Genomic DNA, 14,359 nt, shown 5'->3' on the forward strand with positions numbered 1-14,359 from the left:
CCGATCAATGACCTCACCAGGAAAGATGTGCCGTTTGTTTGGGGAGTAGAGCAGGAAAGAGCCTTTAAAGAATTGAAGGATAGGATGTGTAGGGCGCCAGTATTGGCTCACTTTGACCCTTCGTTGAAGACACTACTACAAACAGATGCGTCGTTCTTCGGCTGGGGTTTCATAATTTCGCAGGTGAACGAGTTAGGACAAGAGCATCCGGTGGCCATCGAATCCGGAGCGTTCCAGGCGGCGCAGTTAAACTATACGGTAGGGGAAAAGGAGCTACTCGCTATTGTTGAAGCTTTCAGGAGAAGGAGACACTTACTACTACAGGTAGAGACTACAGTTCTCACAGATCATTTAAATTTAACTTACTGGATGGAACCTAAACAGCTTAGCCCCAGGCAGGGTAGGTGGGTCGAAGAGCTCTCTAACTTCAGGTTTAAAATGGTGTATCGACCGGGAAAACAAGCTACACTGCCGGACGGACTGTCGAGAAGAGCAGACTACCACTCAGGAAAAGGAAGTACTATGGTACAGGAGAGCAACCTTATCCAAGGCCTGCCGAAGTTCGACGAACTTGACGACACTAGCTCTGGGTTACAACACCTGCTTCGGGCCTTACAAGGAACAAAGGAAGTGCGAGAGAACGACCTTATTGATCCTATGGATTTGATAGTCGGAATACAGGAAGACGGAGAGGTGGAGGAGGTTAGAGAAGAATTATTGGGGGTAACCTGTGCTAAGTGCTCTCATCCAACATGTCATGATAACGTGCAGGAACCAGGGTCGGTCACCGAACTACGCCGTACCTCGCGGTCCCCCTTAATACTGCGTGGGGGATGGAATTCAAGAGGGTTCCTCACGTTCGATGGTCGAACTTATGTGCCGAACTACGCCGATGCTCGACTAAAGATAATGAAGACGCGGCATGACTCGGTCCTAGCGGGTCACCCAGGTTCAGCGAAGACCCTTGAGCTAGTTCTAAGGGACTATGTCTGGATTGGAGTAAGGAAGGATGTTGAGGACTACATCGCTGGATGCGCGGTATGTCAGAGGGCAAAGACTAACAGACAGAAACCCCATGGAGAGCTTAAACCACTGGAGGTAGCTACGAAACCTTGGTCTAGCATCTCGATGGATTTTATCGAGGAGCTGCCAAATTCCCATGGATATAACTCCATCCTGGTAGTGGTGGATCGGTTGACCAAATGGGCCATTTTTATCCCGACTACGACGAAGTTAACCGCAGCCGGCCTATCAGAGTTGATATTGGACTATGTGGTGGCCCAGCATGGGTTGCCAGAGAATATAGTATCGGACAGGGGATCGAAGTTTACCTCCAAGTTCTGGAAGAATTTGACCGATAGTCTCGGAATAAGACTACATCTCTCTACTGCATATCATCCACAGACTGACGGACAGACCGAACGAACCAACCAGTCTTTGGAACTGTATCTTCGAATCTTCACCTCCTATGAGCAGAACGACTGGTCAAAGCTACTCGCTCGAGCTAGCTTTGCTTACAACAACACCCAGCACTCTGCGATAAACAAAACCCCATTCTATGCGAACTATGGATATCACCCTCGTTGGGCTGAAGAGATAAAGGCTAGCGAGGTCGAAGTGCCCGCTGCTACGGTGGTGGTAAAAGACTTGACTGAAATACACAAAGATTGTATCGAAGGAATTGAGAAAGCTAATGAGAAGTACGCCGAAGGATACAATAGGAAACACCGGACTACGCCGAACTTCGCGGAAGGAGACCTAGTGATGCTGTCGTTAGAGAATATTAAGACGAAGAGACCAATGAAGAAGTTAGATGTTAAGCAAAGTGGGCCGTACAAGGTAGTACGGCAGGTAGGTTCTCATGCTTGTAAATTGGAATTACCAGGAACGATGGCAGGTATCCATGATGTATTCCATGTCTCCTTGCTCCGTCCTTATCACCCTCCAATATTTCCTGGTCAGCAAGCTGAGCCACCTGGGCCAGTAGAAGTAGACAATGTGGGAGAGTCTTGGGAGGTAAAGGATATTGTGGACTCTAGAGTAAATAAGAGGTCAGGAAAGTTAGAGTACTTGGTGGAGTGGTTGGTGGAGTGGTTACAGACGATTCAGTATCATGGGAACCAGTGGAGAACGTCGATGGAGCTGATGACATATTGGCGAAGTTCCACGAACTTCACCCTACTAAGCCGAAGGAAGGGCGCCTGCGAAGGGCTAGGAGATAGAACGTACTGCATACAACATAGGATTACAGCTACGTACCGCTCACTTGTCCTTACTCTTACCCTTACCTTTTCCTTTTCCTTTCTCCTTCGATCTACTCGGTCCCGCGGGATTGGTATGGAGGCTACCGATGACCGAAGGTAGATCGAGAGTCTCAGACGGGAACGCAGTAGAGAGAGAAGCATTCCATGCCCGATTCATAGCCCCAAAGAAGTCACCGAAGTCCTGGACATCTCGAGCAGCTTGCATGCTCGGAGTCCTCCACAGAGAACGTATGGTCCGTAGACACTCGAAGGGAAGACTGAGGAGGTCGAGAGCAGTCTGGGCGGAAGCTGGGACACGAGAACTACTACGGCGACCTAACCAGTCAAGGGACGGTGGTGGCTCATACGCCATAGGAGTGTCACGGCCGTCGAACAACTATTTCTTAATAGACCGACGGTCGACGAACCTCGGCTAACTTCACGCTCTGAGTCGATGTCTCACCCAACCAGGAGGGCGCAGACGTCGAAAGGGGGTGTAACTACGGCGTACTTCGGCGTAGTTACTCTAACTAGGGTTTTGTTCTACTGATGGCGATGTATCTTGATTTATAGCTATCTCTATCTGTCTTTCACTACTGACAACAATCAAGGATCGCTGAAGAACTTCAGCGATCTTCTCAGCTAATATTATCTACTCCTCCTAGACGTTCATCCAACCCTCTCGCGCTTTGACGTACTTCAACGCACTTCGTCCAACTTCCCCGAGCCCTCGGCCATTGTCCCTACTTAGCCTAACTCCGTCTAACTTCGCCGTACTTCTGCTCCCATTGTCCCTACTTAGACTAACTCCGCCTAACATCGCCGCACTTCTGCTCCCATTGTCCCTACTTAGCCTAACTCCGTCTAACTTCGCCGTACTTCTGCTCCCATTGTCCCTACTTAGACTAACTCCGCCTAACTTCGCCGCACTTCTGCTCCCATTGTTCCTACTTAGCCTAACTCCGTCTAACTTCGCCGTACTTGGTGTCAGAAGTCCTGAGTTACGTGTAGAGTAAAGAGGTTAAGGCGTGATGGGGTTTTGATGGCCAAAGGAGGGTCATTGTTGGTGGAGTAATCGAGGTGTCGCGACGTAGTTCGTGACAGTCGCCCCCTTCTTTAGCCGCGAACGTCCTCGTGAGCGATTACACCTCTGTCGTGTCAAGAGAACTTAGCAGCGTAGTACCCCCATTCTCTCCCTCCCCATGACCATCCTTCACCCTTCTGCTCTTTGCGCCGCACTTCGTAGTTGGGCCTCCTTTCACTCCAAAACCCAACAATGAGACTCCCCTAACTTCGTCGAGGTTTGCCGTAAGAAGCCCTGTGTCTTTTGTAGGTGAGACACGCTTCCTGAATGGCAGCCGAACAACACCGTTGTTTGTCGAAGTAACCCTCGCTTATATTGAGATGAGACACTATAGCGTGGGAATTTTGATCGTCCCTGCGATGCCTTTTGTTGATGAAACGCGAAGTTTGCTGCATGTTGACGACGAGGGTTTAGGTTTGATTATACTAAATACTGAGCAGTTCGTCGAGCTTCTCTCTTTTTCCCATCTGCTTTCAAAACTTTCTATCTCTCTTACCTAGAAAACAGATTTGTTACCTTGAATCATCTTTTATTTCTTTAAGTATTTTTAACGTCATGGCCCCTCCTACTCCCACCTCTAACCCTTTCGCCGCCATGAGGAACTTTGGTGGTATGGTGTCGTCTGCTCGTGAGTTATTCCTCGACACTTACCTTACTTCGCCGGACTTGGCTAATGTTCAGTTTCCTTCGGCGACAGATCTCGCCAAGTCTCCTCCCTCGGCCTCGGCACCCTCTCTTTGGGGGAGCCGTCTGGCGATGTCCCGCCTCCTCGCTCCGCTTCTCCTCCTGCCGGTCCTCCCGCTGGTTCTCCCTCTGCTTCTCCTCCTCCTGGTTCTCGCTCTGCTTCCCCTCCTGCCGCCAGCCCTCGCCGCAGGACGCCCGCCTTTCGTCCTGGTGAGTCTCCGTCCTCCTCCGACCAGGAGTCGCTCAGTGGTTCGGAGTCGGACGATCAGTCAGACTTCGAAGGAAAAGGGGGTGATTATAGTGATGAGGATGATAGAATCGTGTCGGAGGGTGAAACCGAGTTAGAGGAACACTCGGATGATGATATGGTGGCGGTTAGTGTAGAGGACAACAACGTAGATAGTCCTGAGCGTGAGTTCTTCGTCCAACCTCTCACACCTTCGCCGAACTTGGCCTTGTTTATCTGTTCTTTAGCTCTCCAAGACATTGCTAACTCGCAGCCGGTCCTGCCCCTCCCCCTGCTCAAATTGTGGGCCAGAAACGACGCCGTTCCCTCTCTTCTTCTTCTTCTTCCTCTTCTTCTTCTTCCTCTTCTTCTTCCTCTTCCGGGGTTCTCCCCCCCCCCAACGCCATCGCCGCTGCCGCCGCTGCTGCCGCCGCCGCCGCCGGTCCTGCTGCCGCCGTCCCCGTCGCTGCTCCCCCCCCTTCTCCCAGAGGGGAGCCTTCGCCCAAACGGGTGAAGAGATCACTGCGGGAAGAAGAGTACTTGTGGGAGAAGATGAAGTCCGAGCCTGGTCGTTGGATCGCGGTTGGTGTTGACGAAGCGTGTGATCGTTGCCGGTGAGTCCACCTATTTGTACTACGCCGAAGTTACTCCTGCTAATTAGTAGGCGTGAGATTATCACGTATAATCGTCCAAACTGGCCCTGCCTCAAGGCAGTCAGGCCACACAACAAGGCCCTCCGTTGTGCTTCATGCACGTCTGGCCCCTGCTCCTTCTGTCCCGTTTCCTCTGCCCGGGACATCCCGCCCCGTCCCTTCGACGCTTCTCCTCTCCCCCCTCCCCAGACTCCAGCGTCTGTCCCCCGTTCGCGGGTACCGTCTTCGTCTCTCCGGTCGGTTCGCCGTACTTCGCCGGACCTCCGCCCGTCGCCTCCGTCGCCGTCGCCCTTCGCTCCTGTGGCCGGCCCATCACGTCTCCCGGCTGTTCCTCCTTCGTCTTCTCGCCGTCCTTCGGCCTCTGCTCCTTCGGCCTCTCGTCCTTCGGCGCCACGTCCTTCGGCGCCACGTCCGTCCTCTCCAGTGGTAGCTTCTCCTCCGGCTCACAGCACCCGAAGTCGGCGTCCTTCTGTTCCTCCGGCCACTTCGGCGGCCCCTCCCGTCACCCCTCCCTCTGCTTCCCAGAAGACACCGAAGTCTTCTTTAAAGAAATCAAAAGGGCCTTCAATGATGGTGATGTGGAAAATGAAGATACTCAGCGTGCTGGTCCCTCTGCTCCCCGGTTGTCCCTCGTCCACCCTCGTATCTCCCTGGACGTCCGTATTCCTGAGGACGAAAAGGAATTCGCCACTTATCGTTCTCTCGTCCTCGGTCTCACTACTCAGCTTGAGGCCGCCCGGAATGATACATCTCTCCTGCTTGACTTCTCTTCTCGTCAAGCTAACGCTTTAAACAATCTTACTGCGGCGTTAGTAGATGTAGTCAACACTGGGGCTCTGGACGACGAAGCAAGGACAAGGTTAGCGGACGTCTCTCGCCGAAGCCTTACTGAGATAGCCGATGTTCGCCGAAGACTGTTCGACACCCCCTTCCTAGTCACTCCTATGGCGTATGAGCCACCACCGTCCCTTGACTGGTTAGGTCGCCGTAGTAATTCTCGTGTCCCAGCTTCCGCCCAGACTGCTCTCGACCTCCTCAGTCTTCCCTTCGAGTGTCTACGGACCATACGTTCTCTGTGGAGGACCCCGAGCATGCAAGCTGCTCGAGATGTCCAGGACTTCGGTGACTTCTTTGGGGCTATGAATCGGGCATGGAATGCTTCTCTCTCTACTGCGTTCCCGTCTGAGACTCTCGATCTACCTTCGGTCATCGGTAGCCTCCACACCAATCCCGCGGGACCGAGTAGATCGAAGGAGAAAGGAAAAGGAAAAGGTAAGGGTAAGAGTAAGGACAAGTGAGCGGTACGTAGCTGTAATCCTATGTTGTATGCAGTACGTTCTATCTCCTAGCCCTTCGCAGTCGCCCTTCCTTCGGCTTAGTAGGGTGAAGTTCGTGGAACTTCGCCAATATGTCATCAGCTCCATCGACGTTCTCCACTGGTTCCCATGATACTGAATCGTCTGTTCCTTCGTAACCTAACCACTCCACCAAGTACTCTAACTTTCCTGACCTCTTATTTACTCTAGAGTCCACAATATCCTTTACCTCCCAAGACTCTCCCACATTGTCTACTTCTACTGGCCCAGGTGGCTCAGCTTGCTGACCAGGAAATATTGGAGGGTGATAAGGACGGAGCAAGGAGACATGGAATACATCATGGATACCTGCCATCGTTCCTGGTAATTCCAATTTACAAGCATGAGAACCTACCTGCCGTACTACCTTGTACGGCCCACTTTGCTTAACATCTAACTTCTTCATTGGTCTCTTCGTCTTAATATTCTCTAACGACAGCATCACTAGGTCTCCTTCCGCGAAGTTCGGCGTAGTCCGGTGTTTCCTATTGTATCCTTCGGCGTACTTCTCATTAGCTTTCGCAATTCCTTCGATACAATCTTTGTGTATTTCAGTCAAGTCTTTTACCACCACCGTAGCAGCGGGCACTTCGACCTCGCTAGCCTTTATCTCTTCAGCCCAACGAGGGTGATATCCATAGTTCGCATAGAATGGGGTTTTGTTTATCGCAGAGTGCTGGGTGTTGTTGTAAGCAAAGCTAGCTCGAGCGAGTAGCTTTGACCAGTCGTTCTGCTGATAGGAGGTGAAGATTCGAAGATACAGTTCCAAAGACTGGTTGGTTCGTTCGGTCTGTCCGTCAGTCTGTGGATGATATGCAGTAGAGAGATGTAGTCTTATTCCGAGACTATCGGTCAAATTCTTCCAGAACTTGGACGTAAACTTCGATCCCCTGTCCGATACTATATTCTCTGGCAACCCATGCTGGGCCACCACATAGTCCAATATCAACTCTGATAGGCCGGCTGCGGTTAACTTCGTCGTAGTCGGGATAAAAATGGCCCATTTGGTCAACCGATCCACCACTACCAGGATGGAATTATATCCATGGGAATTTGGCAGCTCCTCGATAAAATCCATCGAGATGCTAGACCAAGGTTTCGTAGCTACCTCCAGTGGTTTAAGCTCCCCATGAGGTTTCTGCCTGTTAGTCTTCGCTCTCTGACATACCGCGCATCCAGCAACATAATCTTCGACATCCTTCCTTACTCCAACCCAGACATAATCCCTCAGGACTAGTTCAAGGGTCTTCGCCGAACCTGGATGACCGGCCAAGGCTGAGTCATGTCGCATCTTCATGATCTTCAGCCGAGCATCGGCGTAGTTCGGCACATAAATGCGATCGTCGAATGTGAGGAAACCTCTTGAGTTCCACCCCCCACGAAGGATTAGAGGAGACCGCGAACTACGGCGTAGTTCGGTGATTGATCCTGGTTCCTGCACGTTATCGTTACACGTAGGATGAGAACACTCAGCGCAAACGACTCCTAATAATTCTTCTCTGACCCCTTCTATGTCTTTGTCCTCCTGAACTCCAAGTACTAGATCCATAGGGTCCACAAGATCATTTTCCTTTACCTCCCTTGTCCCTTGCAATGCTCGAAGGAGGTGACGCAACTCCGACGTGGTGGCGTCAACTTCGTCGAACTTCGGCAGACCTTGGATAAGGTTGCTCTCTTGTACCATGGTACTTCCTTTCCCGGAATGATAGTCCGCCCGTCTAGATAATCCATCTGGAAGACTTGCCTGGGTTCCTGGCCGATAAACCATTTTAAACCTGAAGTTAGCTAGCTCCTCTACCCACCTACCTTGCCGAGGACTGAGTTGTTTCGGTTCCATCCAGTAGGTAAGGTTTAGATGGTCGGTAAGTACTGTGGTTTCTACCTGCAATAATAAGTGTCTCCTTCTTCTGAAACCCTCCACTACAGCGAGGAACTCCTTTTCTCCTACCGTATAATTCAGTTGAGCTGTGTTGAAAGCACCAGACTCAATAGCTACCGGGTGTTCTTGACCAGCCGTGTTGATCTGCGAAATTATGAACCCCCAGCCGAAGAACGACGCATCTGTCTGTAATATCGTCTTCAATGTAGGGTCAAAATGGGCTAACACCGGCGCAGTACACATCCTAGCCTTCAACTCTTTGAAGGCTGACTCCTGTTCGACTCCCCATACAAATGGTACCTCCTTCCTTGTCAAGTCATTGATAGGTCTAGCAATCTTCGAGAAGTTGGGGACAAAGCGCCTGTAGTAGCTTACAACTCCAATGAATCCCCTTGACTCTCGTAGATTCTTAGGACGTGGGAAGGAAGTGATGGCATCAATGTATTCTGGGTTCACCGATACACCTTTAGAGGATACCACGAAACCCAGAAACACCACCGAATCTCTTTCGAACTCGCACTTACTAGCTTTCACGTACAGGCTCGCCTTCCGCAGTACCTCAAAGACCTTCGCCGTAGTTCCTCGTAATTCCTCCAACGTATTCCCATAAATGAGGATATCGTCAATGTAGACCACGACTCCATTCCCTAGTAGCTCTCTAAACACCTCATTTAGGAAGTGTTGGAAGACCGCGGGGGCGTTTCGCAGCCCATCACGAACAACCAGAGATTCAAACATACCATACTGTGTCCTGAACGCCGTCAGGTGTTCATGTCCCTCTGTCACCCTCAACAATTGGTATGCTCCAATTAGATCTAGTTTGCTGAAATACCTTGCTTTTCCAAGTTCCTCAGTAATTTGACCTATTAGAGGGAGAGGGTAGGCATCTGGTATGGTCGCTTCGTTCGGTTTTCCATAGTCGATGACCATTCGCCATTGTCCTTCGGCTTTCTTCGGTATCATAAACATTGGTGAGCCGTATGGCGAGTTACTTGCCCGAATTCGGCCAGCGGCGATTTCGCGATCTAGTATGTCTCTCAGCGCGCGTCTCTGATCTTCTCCTTGAGCATAGAGGGAGGCGACCTTAAGGTTCGCCCCCTCCTTAAGCTCAAACTTCAAATCGTAGGACCTTGAAGGGGGAAGGGTCTCTCCTCCCTTCTTCGGATTAAAAACGTCAATGTACTGGTGGTATTGTTCAGGAACTACCTGGAACAACTCGTCTTGTTCCTCCGGGCTCAGCTCTTCAAGCTCATCTTCGCCGCGGAGGTCTATCGCGTCCGTCGGAGTCGGCAGCCCTATGGCCGCTAACTTCGCCGCACTTGGTGGGGTTGGGATGGGAAATTTCACCGAGTTGTCTCTTCCATCAAGGACAACCCCTTCCTTCCTCATCCAATCCCACCCTATCACAACATCTGCGTCGCAGAGCGTTGTTACATCGAGACAAACAGATCGCACTTCGGCGTCCTTCGTCAAACTAAATCCGACTTCGACAAACTCGGTGATGGGTCCAGCGACACTCACCGAGCCGTCGAACATGTGAACGGGTACGCTCACCTGATATCGCCTCTTTTCTACACCTATCTTCGCTGCCGCCCTAGGGCTTATATATGAACAAGTAGCTCCAGTGTCCCAGAGCGTAGTTAGCTTTATTCCATTAATGAAAATGTCCGATTTAGGTTGATCTCTGGAAACGGAAGGGATGAGGAGATGATTATCGACATTGCATGAACAAGGGGTACTGAGTGGTGTATTTTTGTATTCACAATCCTCTGGCTCCATCAGCTGTGTTTCTTTTATGGGTTTGGGAATGGTGGCCGAGAGAATATGGCGGACCCGCCGAGCCTCGCCTACTGCGACAGGTCCTCTTCTTTTCCCTGGTCCTCTTCCAAATCTACTTCTCCTCCAACCGCATTCAAGTTCCTCCTCTGTCCGAGAGGTACTGCGTTCCCTCCCGATCCTCCACCACGTTCTCCGAACTTCCCCCCCCATGGAGGCAACAGTCCAACCTTAACCTTAGCCTCCCTCACAGGGCATTCCTTCAGCCAATGTCCTGCTTCACCACACTCGGTACACTTCCCCTCCTTCCTCCTTGTCTCCCTCAGATCGGAGCTCGGCCTAGGCCATCTTCGGCGAACTTCGTCGATGTTTGGCGGTGTACTCTTTACCACCGTCGACATCATAGCCGCCTGGGCACCACCCTGCGCCGAAGGTTGCCCCTTTTCCCATTTCTTCTCTTCTTTCTTCTCCGTCCTCTGACTTTCCACCACTGTCGTTGTCCTTATCCCTCCTTCCCTTTTCCTCTCTGCCTCCTTCTCCACTTGTCTCCTCCACAGGCGGTTGTCCAAGGGAATCACAAACTCCAATAGCTCTTTCACAGTCCCAAACGATCTACCGTGTCTTGCAATTTCATCTAGAAGGTGCGATTTTAGTCCTTTCTTGGCTCGGTCAACTAGGTTTCCATCATCAGACCACTTAAGAATCGCAACATGTCGCTGGAAGGCGGAGAAGTAGTCCGAAGCAGACCCGATTTGCTTGAGGTCGTTAAGTTGTCGGGCCGCAGTTCCTTCTTCGTCTGGATCACCAAAGTTAGTCTTGAGGTACTTAATGAACTGATCGTGTGTCGTGAGGTACTCAGGAAGAGGTCTTTTGGATAGATCGGGCTGCACTGCAAGAAGAGGTGTTTCGCGTAGATGAGAGATCATGAAAAAGACTTTCTTAGTGTCGTCGGGGAAAAGATGAGAGTTCAATTCGAAATGTACGTCGCACTCAGACAGAAAGGCGGTTAACTTGTTCCGATCTCCTCTCCAGAGGTCTGGGTTAGGTAGCTTTATCCCCTTCCGTTGTTCGCCCACTACGCTTGGGGTCGCCGAAGTTTGCCGTCCCATGGCGTACCTCACTCCTTCTGATATCCCTTCTGCAATCCCGCCCACTGTATCCCTTTCTCTTCTCTGTTCCCATTCCTCCCTACGCCTTCTCTCCTCCATCATGTCTTTGTTCATATTCGCCACCATCTGCATCAAGGCCAACACCACCCCTTGTGTTCCTTCTTCTCCCAAGTTCGCCGTACTTCCAGTGTTCTCTCTTGGGCGTGGGGTTTGGTCTGATCCAAGTGGGGATCCCGCAGGTGGGAGAGCATTAGACGGAGGAGAAGGAGGGTTAGAAGGCACCGGTGGAACGAACTCATCTCCTTGAATTGATCCCCCCACACTATCCTCCACTCCAAGGTCCTGCCCCATTGCTCTGCTAAGCTCCTCCAATGCTCTCCTCTCGTTCTCTTCCATCCTGTCTCCATCCCTACTCATGCCTCGCGTAACTCTCCTTTCTGGTTCCATAATATCTTCGTACTTCTCCGAGGTTCGCACGGGTCGTCGGTAAGAGCGATCCTTGATACTGTCACGGCCGTCGAACAACTATTTCTTAATAGACCGACGGTCGACGAACCTCGGCTAACTTCACGCTCTGAGTCGATGTCTCACCCAACCAGGAGGGCGCAGACGTCGAAAGGGGTGTAACTACGGCGTACTTCGGCGTAGTTACTCTAACTAGGGTTTTGTTCTACTGATGGCGATGTATCTTGATTTATAGCTATCTCTATCTGTCTTTCACTACTGACAACAATCAAGGATCGCTGAAGAACTTCAGCGATCTTCTCAGCTAATATTATCTACTCCTCCTAGACGTTCATCCAACCCTCTCGCGCTTTGACGTACTTCAACGCACTTCGTCCAACTTCCCCGAGCCCTCGGCCATCCTCTTCCTCCTTCGACTAACTCCGCCTAACATCGCCGCACTTCTGCTCCCATTGTCCCTACTTAGCCTAACTCCGTCTAACTTCGCCGTACTTCTGCTCCCATTGTCCCTACTTAGACTAACTCCGCCTAACATCGCCGCACTTCTGCTCCCATTGTCCCTACTTAGCCTAACTCCGTCTAACTTCGCCGTACTTCTGCTCCCATTGTCCCTACTTAGACTAACTCCGCCTAACATCGCCGCACTTCTGCTCCCATTGTCCCTACTTAGCCTAACTCCGTCTAACTTCGCCGTACTTGGTGTCAGAAGTCCTGAGTTACGTGTAGAGTAAAGAGGTTAAGGCGTGATGGGGTTTTGATGGCCAAAGGAGGGTCATTGTTGGTGGAGTAATCGAGGTGTCGCGACGTAGTTCGTGACAAGGAGTGACTAGGAAGGGGGTGTCGAACAGTCTTCGGCGAACATCGGCTATCTCAGTAAGGCTTCGGCGAGAGACGTCCGCTAACCTTGTCCTTGCTTCGTCGTCCAGAGCCTCAGTGTTGACTACATCTACTAACGCCGCAGTGAGATTGTTTAAAGCGTTAGCTTGACGAGAAGAGAAGTCAAGCAGGAGAGATGTATCATTTCGGGCGGCCTCGAGCTGAGTAGTGAGACCGAGGACGAGAGAACGATAAGTGGCGAATTCCTTTTCGTCCTCAGGAATACGGATGTCCAGGGAGATACGAGGGTGGACGAGGGACAACCGGGGAGCAGAGGGACCAGCACGCTGAGTATCTTCACCTTCCACATCACCATCATTGAAGGCAACCTCCTTCTCTTTAGATTTCCCTTTTGATTTCTTTAAAGAAGACTTCGGTGTCTTCTGGGAAGCAGAGGGAGGGGTGACGGGAGGGGCCGCCGAAGTGGCCGGAGGAACAGAAGGACGCCGACTTCGGGTGCTGTGAGCCGGAGGAGAAGCTACCACTGGAGAGGACGGACGTGGCGCCGAAGGACGGGAGGCCGAAGGAGCAGAGGCCGAAGGACGGCGAGAAGACGAAGGAGGAACAGCCGGGAGACGTGATGGGCCGGCCACAGGAGCGAAGGGCGACGGCGACGGAGGCGACGGGCGGAGGTCCGGCGAAGTACGGCGAACCGACCGGAGAGACGAAGGCGGTACCCGCGAACGGGGGACAGACGCTGGAGTCTGGGGAGGGGGGAGAGGAGAAGCGTCGAAGGGACGGGGCGGGATGTCCCGGGCAGAGGAAACGGGACAGAAGGAGCAGGGGCCAGACGTGCATGAAGCACAACGGAGGGCCTTGTTGTGTGGCCTGACTGCCTTGAGGCAGGGCCAGTTTGGACGATTATACGTGATAATCTCACGTCTACTAATTAGCAGGAGTAACTTCGGCGTAGTACGAATAGGTGGACTCACCGGCAACGATCACACGCTTCGTCAACACCAACCGCGATCCAACGACCAGGCTCGGACTTCATCTTCTCCCACAAGTACTCTTCTTCCCGCAGTGATCTCTTCACCCGTTTGGGCGAAGGCTCCCCTCTGGGAGAAGGGGGGGGAGCAGCGACGGGGGCGGCGGCAGCAGGACCGGCGGCGGCAGCAGGAGCGATGGCGGCGGCAGGGCGGGCGGCGGCAGCAGCGGCGGCAGCGGCGATGGCGTTGGGGGGGGGGAGAACCCCGGAAGAGGAAGAAGAAGAGGAAGAAGAAGAAGAGGAAGAAGAAGAAGAGGAGAGGGAACGGCGTCGTTTCTGGCCCACAATTTGAGCAGGGGGAGGGGCAGGAGCGGCTGCGAGTTAGCAATGTCTTGAAGAGCTAAAGAACAGATAAACAAGGCCAAGTTCGGCGAAGGTGTGAGAGGTTGGACGAAGAACTCACGCTCAGGACTATCTACGTTGTTGTCCTCTACACTAACCGCCACCATATCATCATCCGAGTGTTCCTCTAACTCGGTTTCACCCTCCGACACGATTCTATCATCCTCATCACTATAATCACCCCCTTTTCCTTCGAAGTCTGACTGATCGTCCGACTCCGAACCACTGAGCGACTCCTGGTCGGAGGAGGACGGAGACTCACCAGGACGAAAGGCGGGCGTCCTGCGGCGAGGGCTGGCGGCAGGAGGGGAAGCAGAGCGAGAACCAGGAGGAGGAGAAGCAGAGGGAGAACCAGCGGGAGGACCGGCGGGAGGAGAAGCGGAGCGAGGAGGCGGGACATCGCCAGACGGCTCCCCCAAAGAGAGGGTGCCGAGGCCGAGGGAGGAGACTTGGCGAGATCTGTCGCCGAAGGAAACTGAACATCAGCCAAGTCCGGCGAAGTAAGGTAAGTGTCGAGGAATAACTCACGAGCAGACGACACCATACCACCAAAGTTCCTCATGGCGGCGAAAGGGTTAGAGGTGGGAGTAGGAGGGGCCATGACGTTAAAAATACTTAAAGAAATAAAAGATGATTCAAGGTAAAAAAGGTGCAAGTACGATAGTGTGTAGACGATGGA

At 52.2% G+C, this 14,359-nt stretch overlaps 2 protein-coding genes across 2 annotated transcripts; one reads left to right on the plus strand and one right to left on the minus strand.

Moving 5' to 3' along the window:
• Nucleotides 1–3,882: 3,882 nt before the first annotated feature.
• Nucleotides 3,883–5,320, plus strand: TREMEDRAFT_59951 (uncharacterized protein; the record flags this gene model as incomplete). Its single annotated transcript, XM_007002600.1, has 5 exons — nt 3,883–3,955; nt 4,009–4,221; nt 4,285–4,422; nt 4,512–4,851; nt 4,969–5,320. The coding sequence occupies 5 exons, from the start codon at nt 3,883–3,885 to the stop codon at nt 5,318–5,320; spliced, it is 1,116 nt and encodes a 371-aa protein (XP_007002662.1).
• Nucleotides 5,321–9,971: 4,651 nt separating this feature from the next.
• TREMEDRAFT_59953 (uncharacterized protein) lies at nt 9,972–14,281 on the minus strand (the record flags this gene model as incomplete). The annotated part of the gene is made up of 8 exons (XM_007002601.1): nt 9,972–10,376; nt 11,055–11,351; nt 11,845–12,169; nt 12,378–13,232; nt 13,283–13,652; nt 13,742–13,879; nt 13,943–14,155; nt 14,209–14,281. 8 exons carry the CDS (start codon nt 14,279–14,281, stop codon nt 9,972–9,974), a joined length of 2,676 nt encoding a protein of 891 aa, XP_007002663.1.
• Nucleotides 14,282–14,359: the final 78 nt, after the last annotated feature.

This window comes from Tremella mesenterica (assembly GCF_000271645.1).
Source record: "Tremella mesenterica DSM 1558 unplaced genomic scaffold TREMEscaffold_2, whole genome shotgun sequence".
NCBI classification, from domain to species: domain Eukaryota; kingdom Fungi; phylum Basidiomycota; class Tremellomycetes; order Tremellales; family Tremellaceae; genus Tremella; species Tremella mesenterica.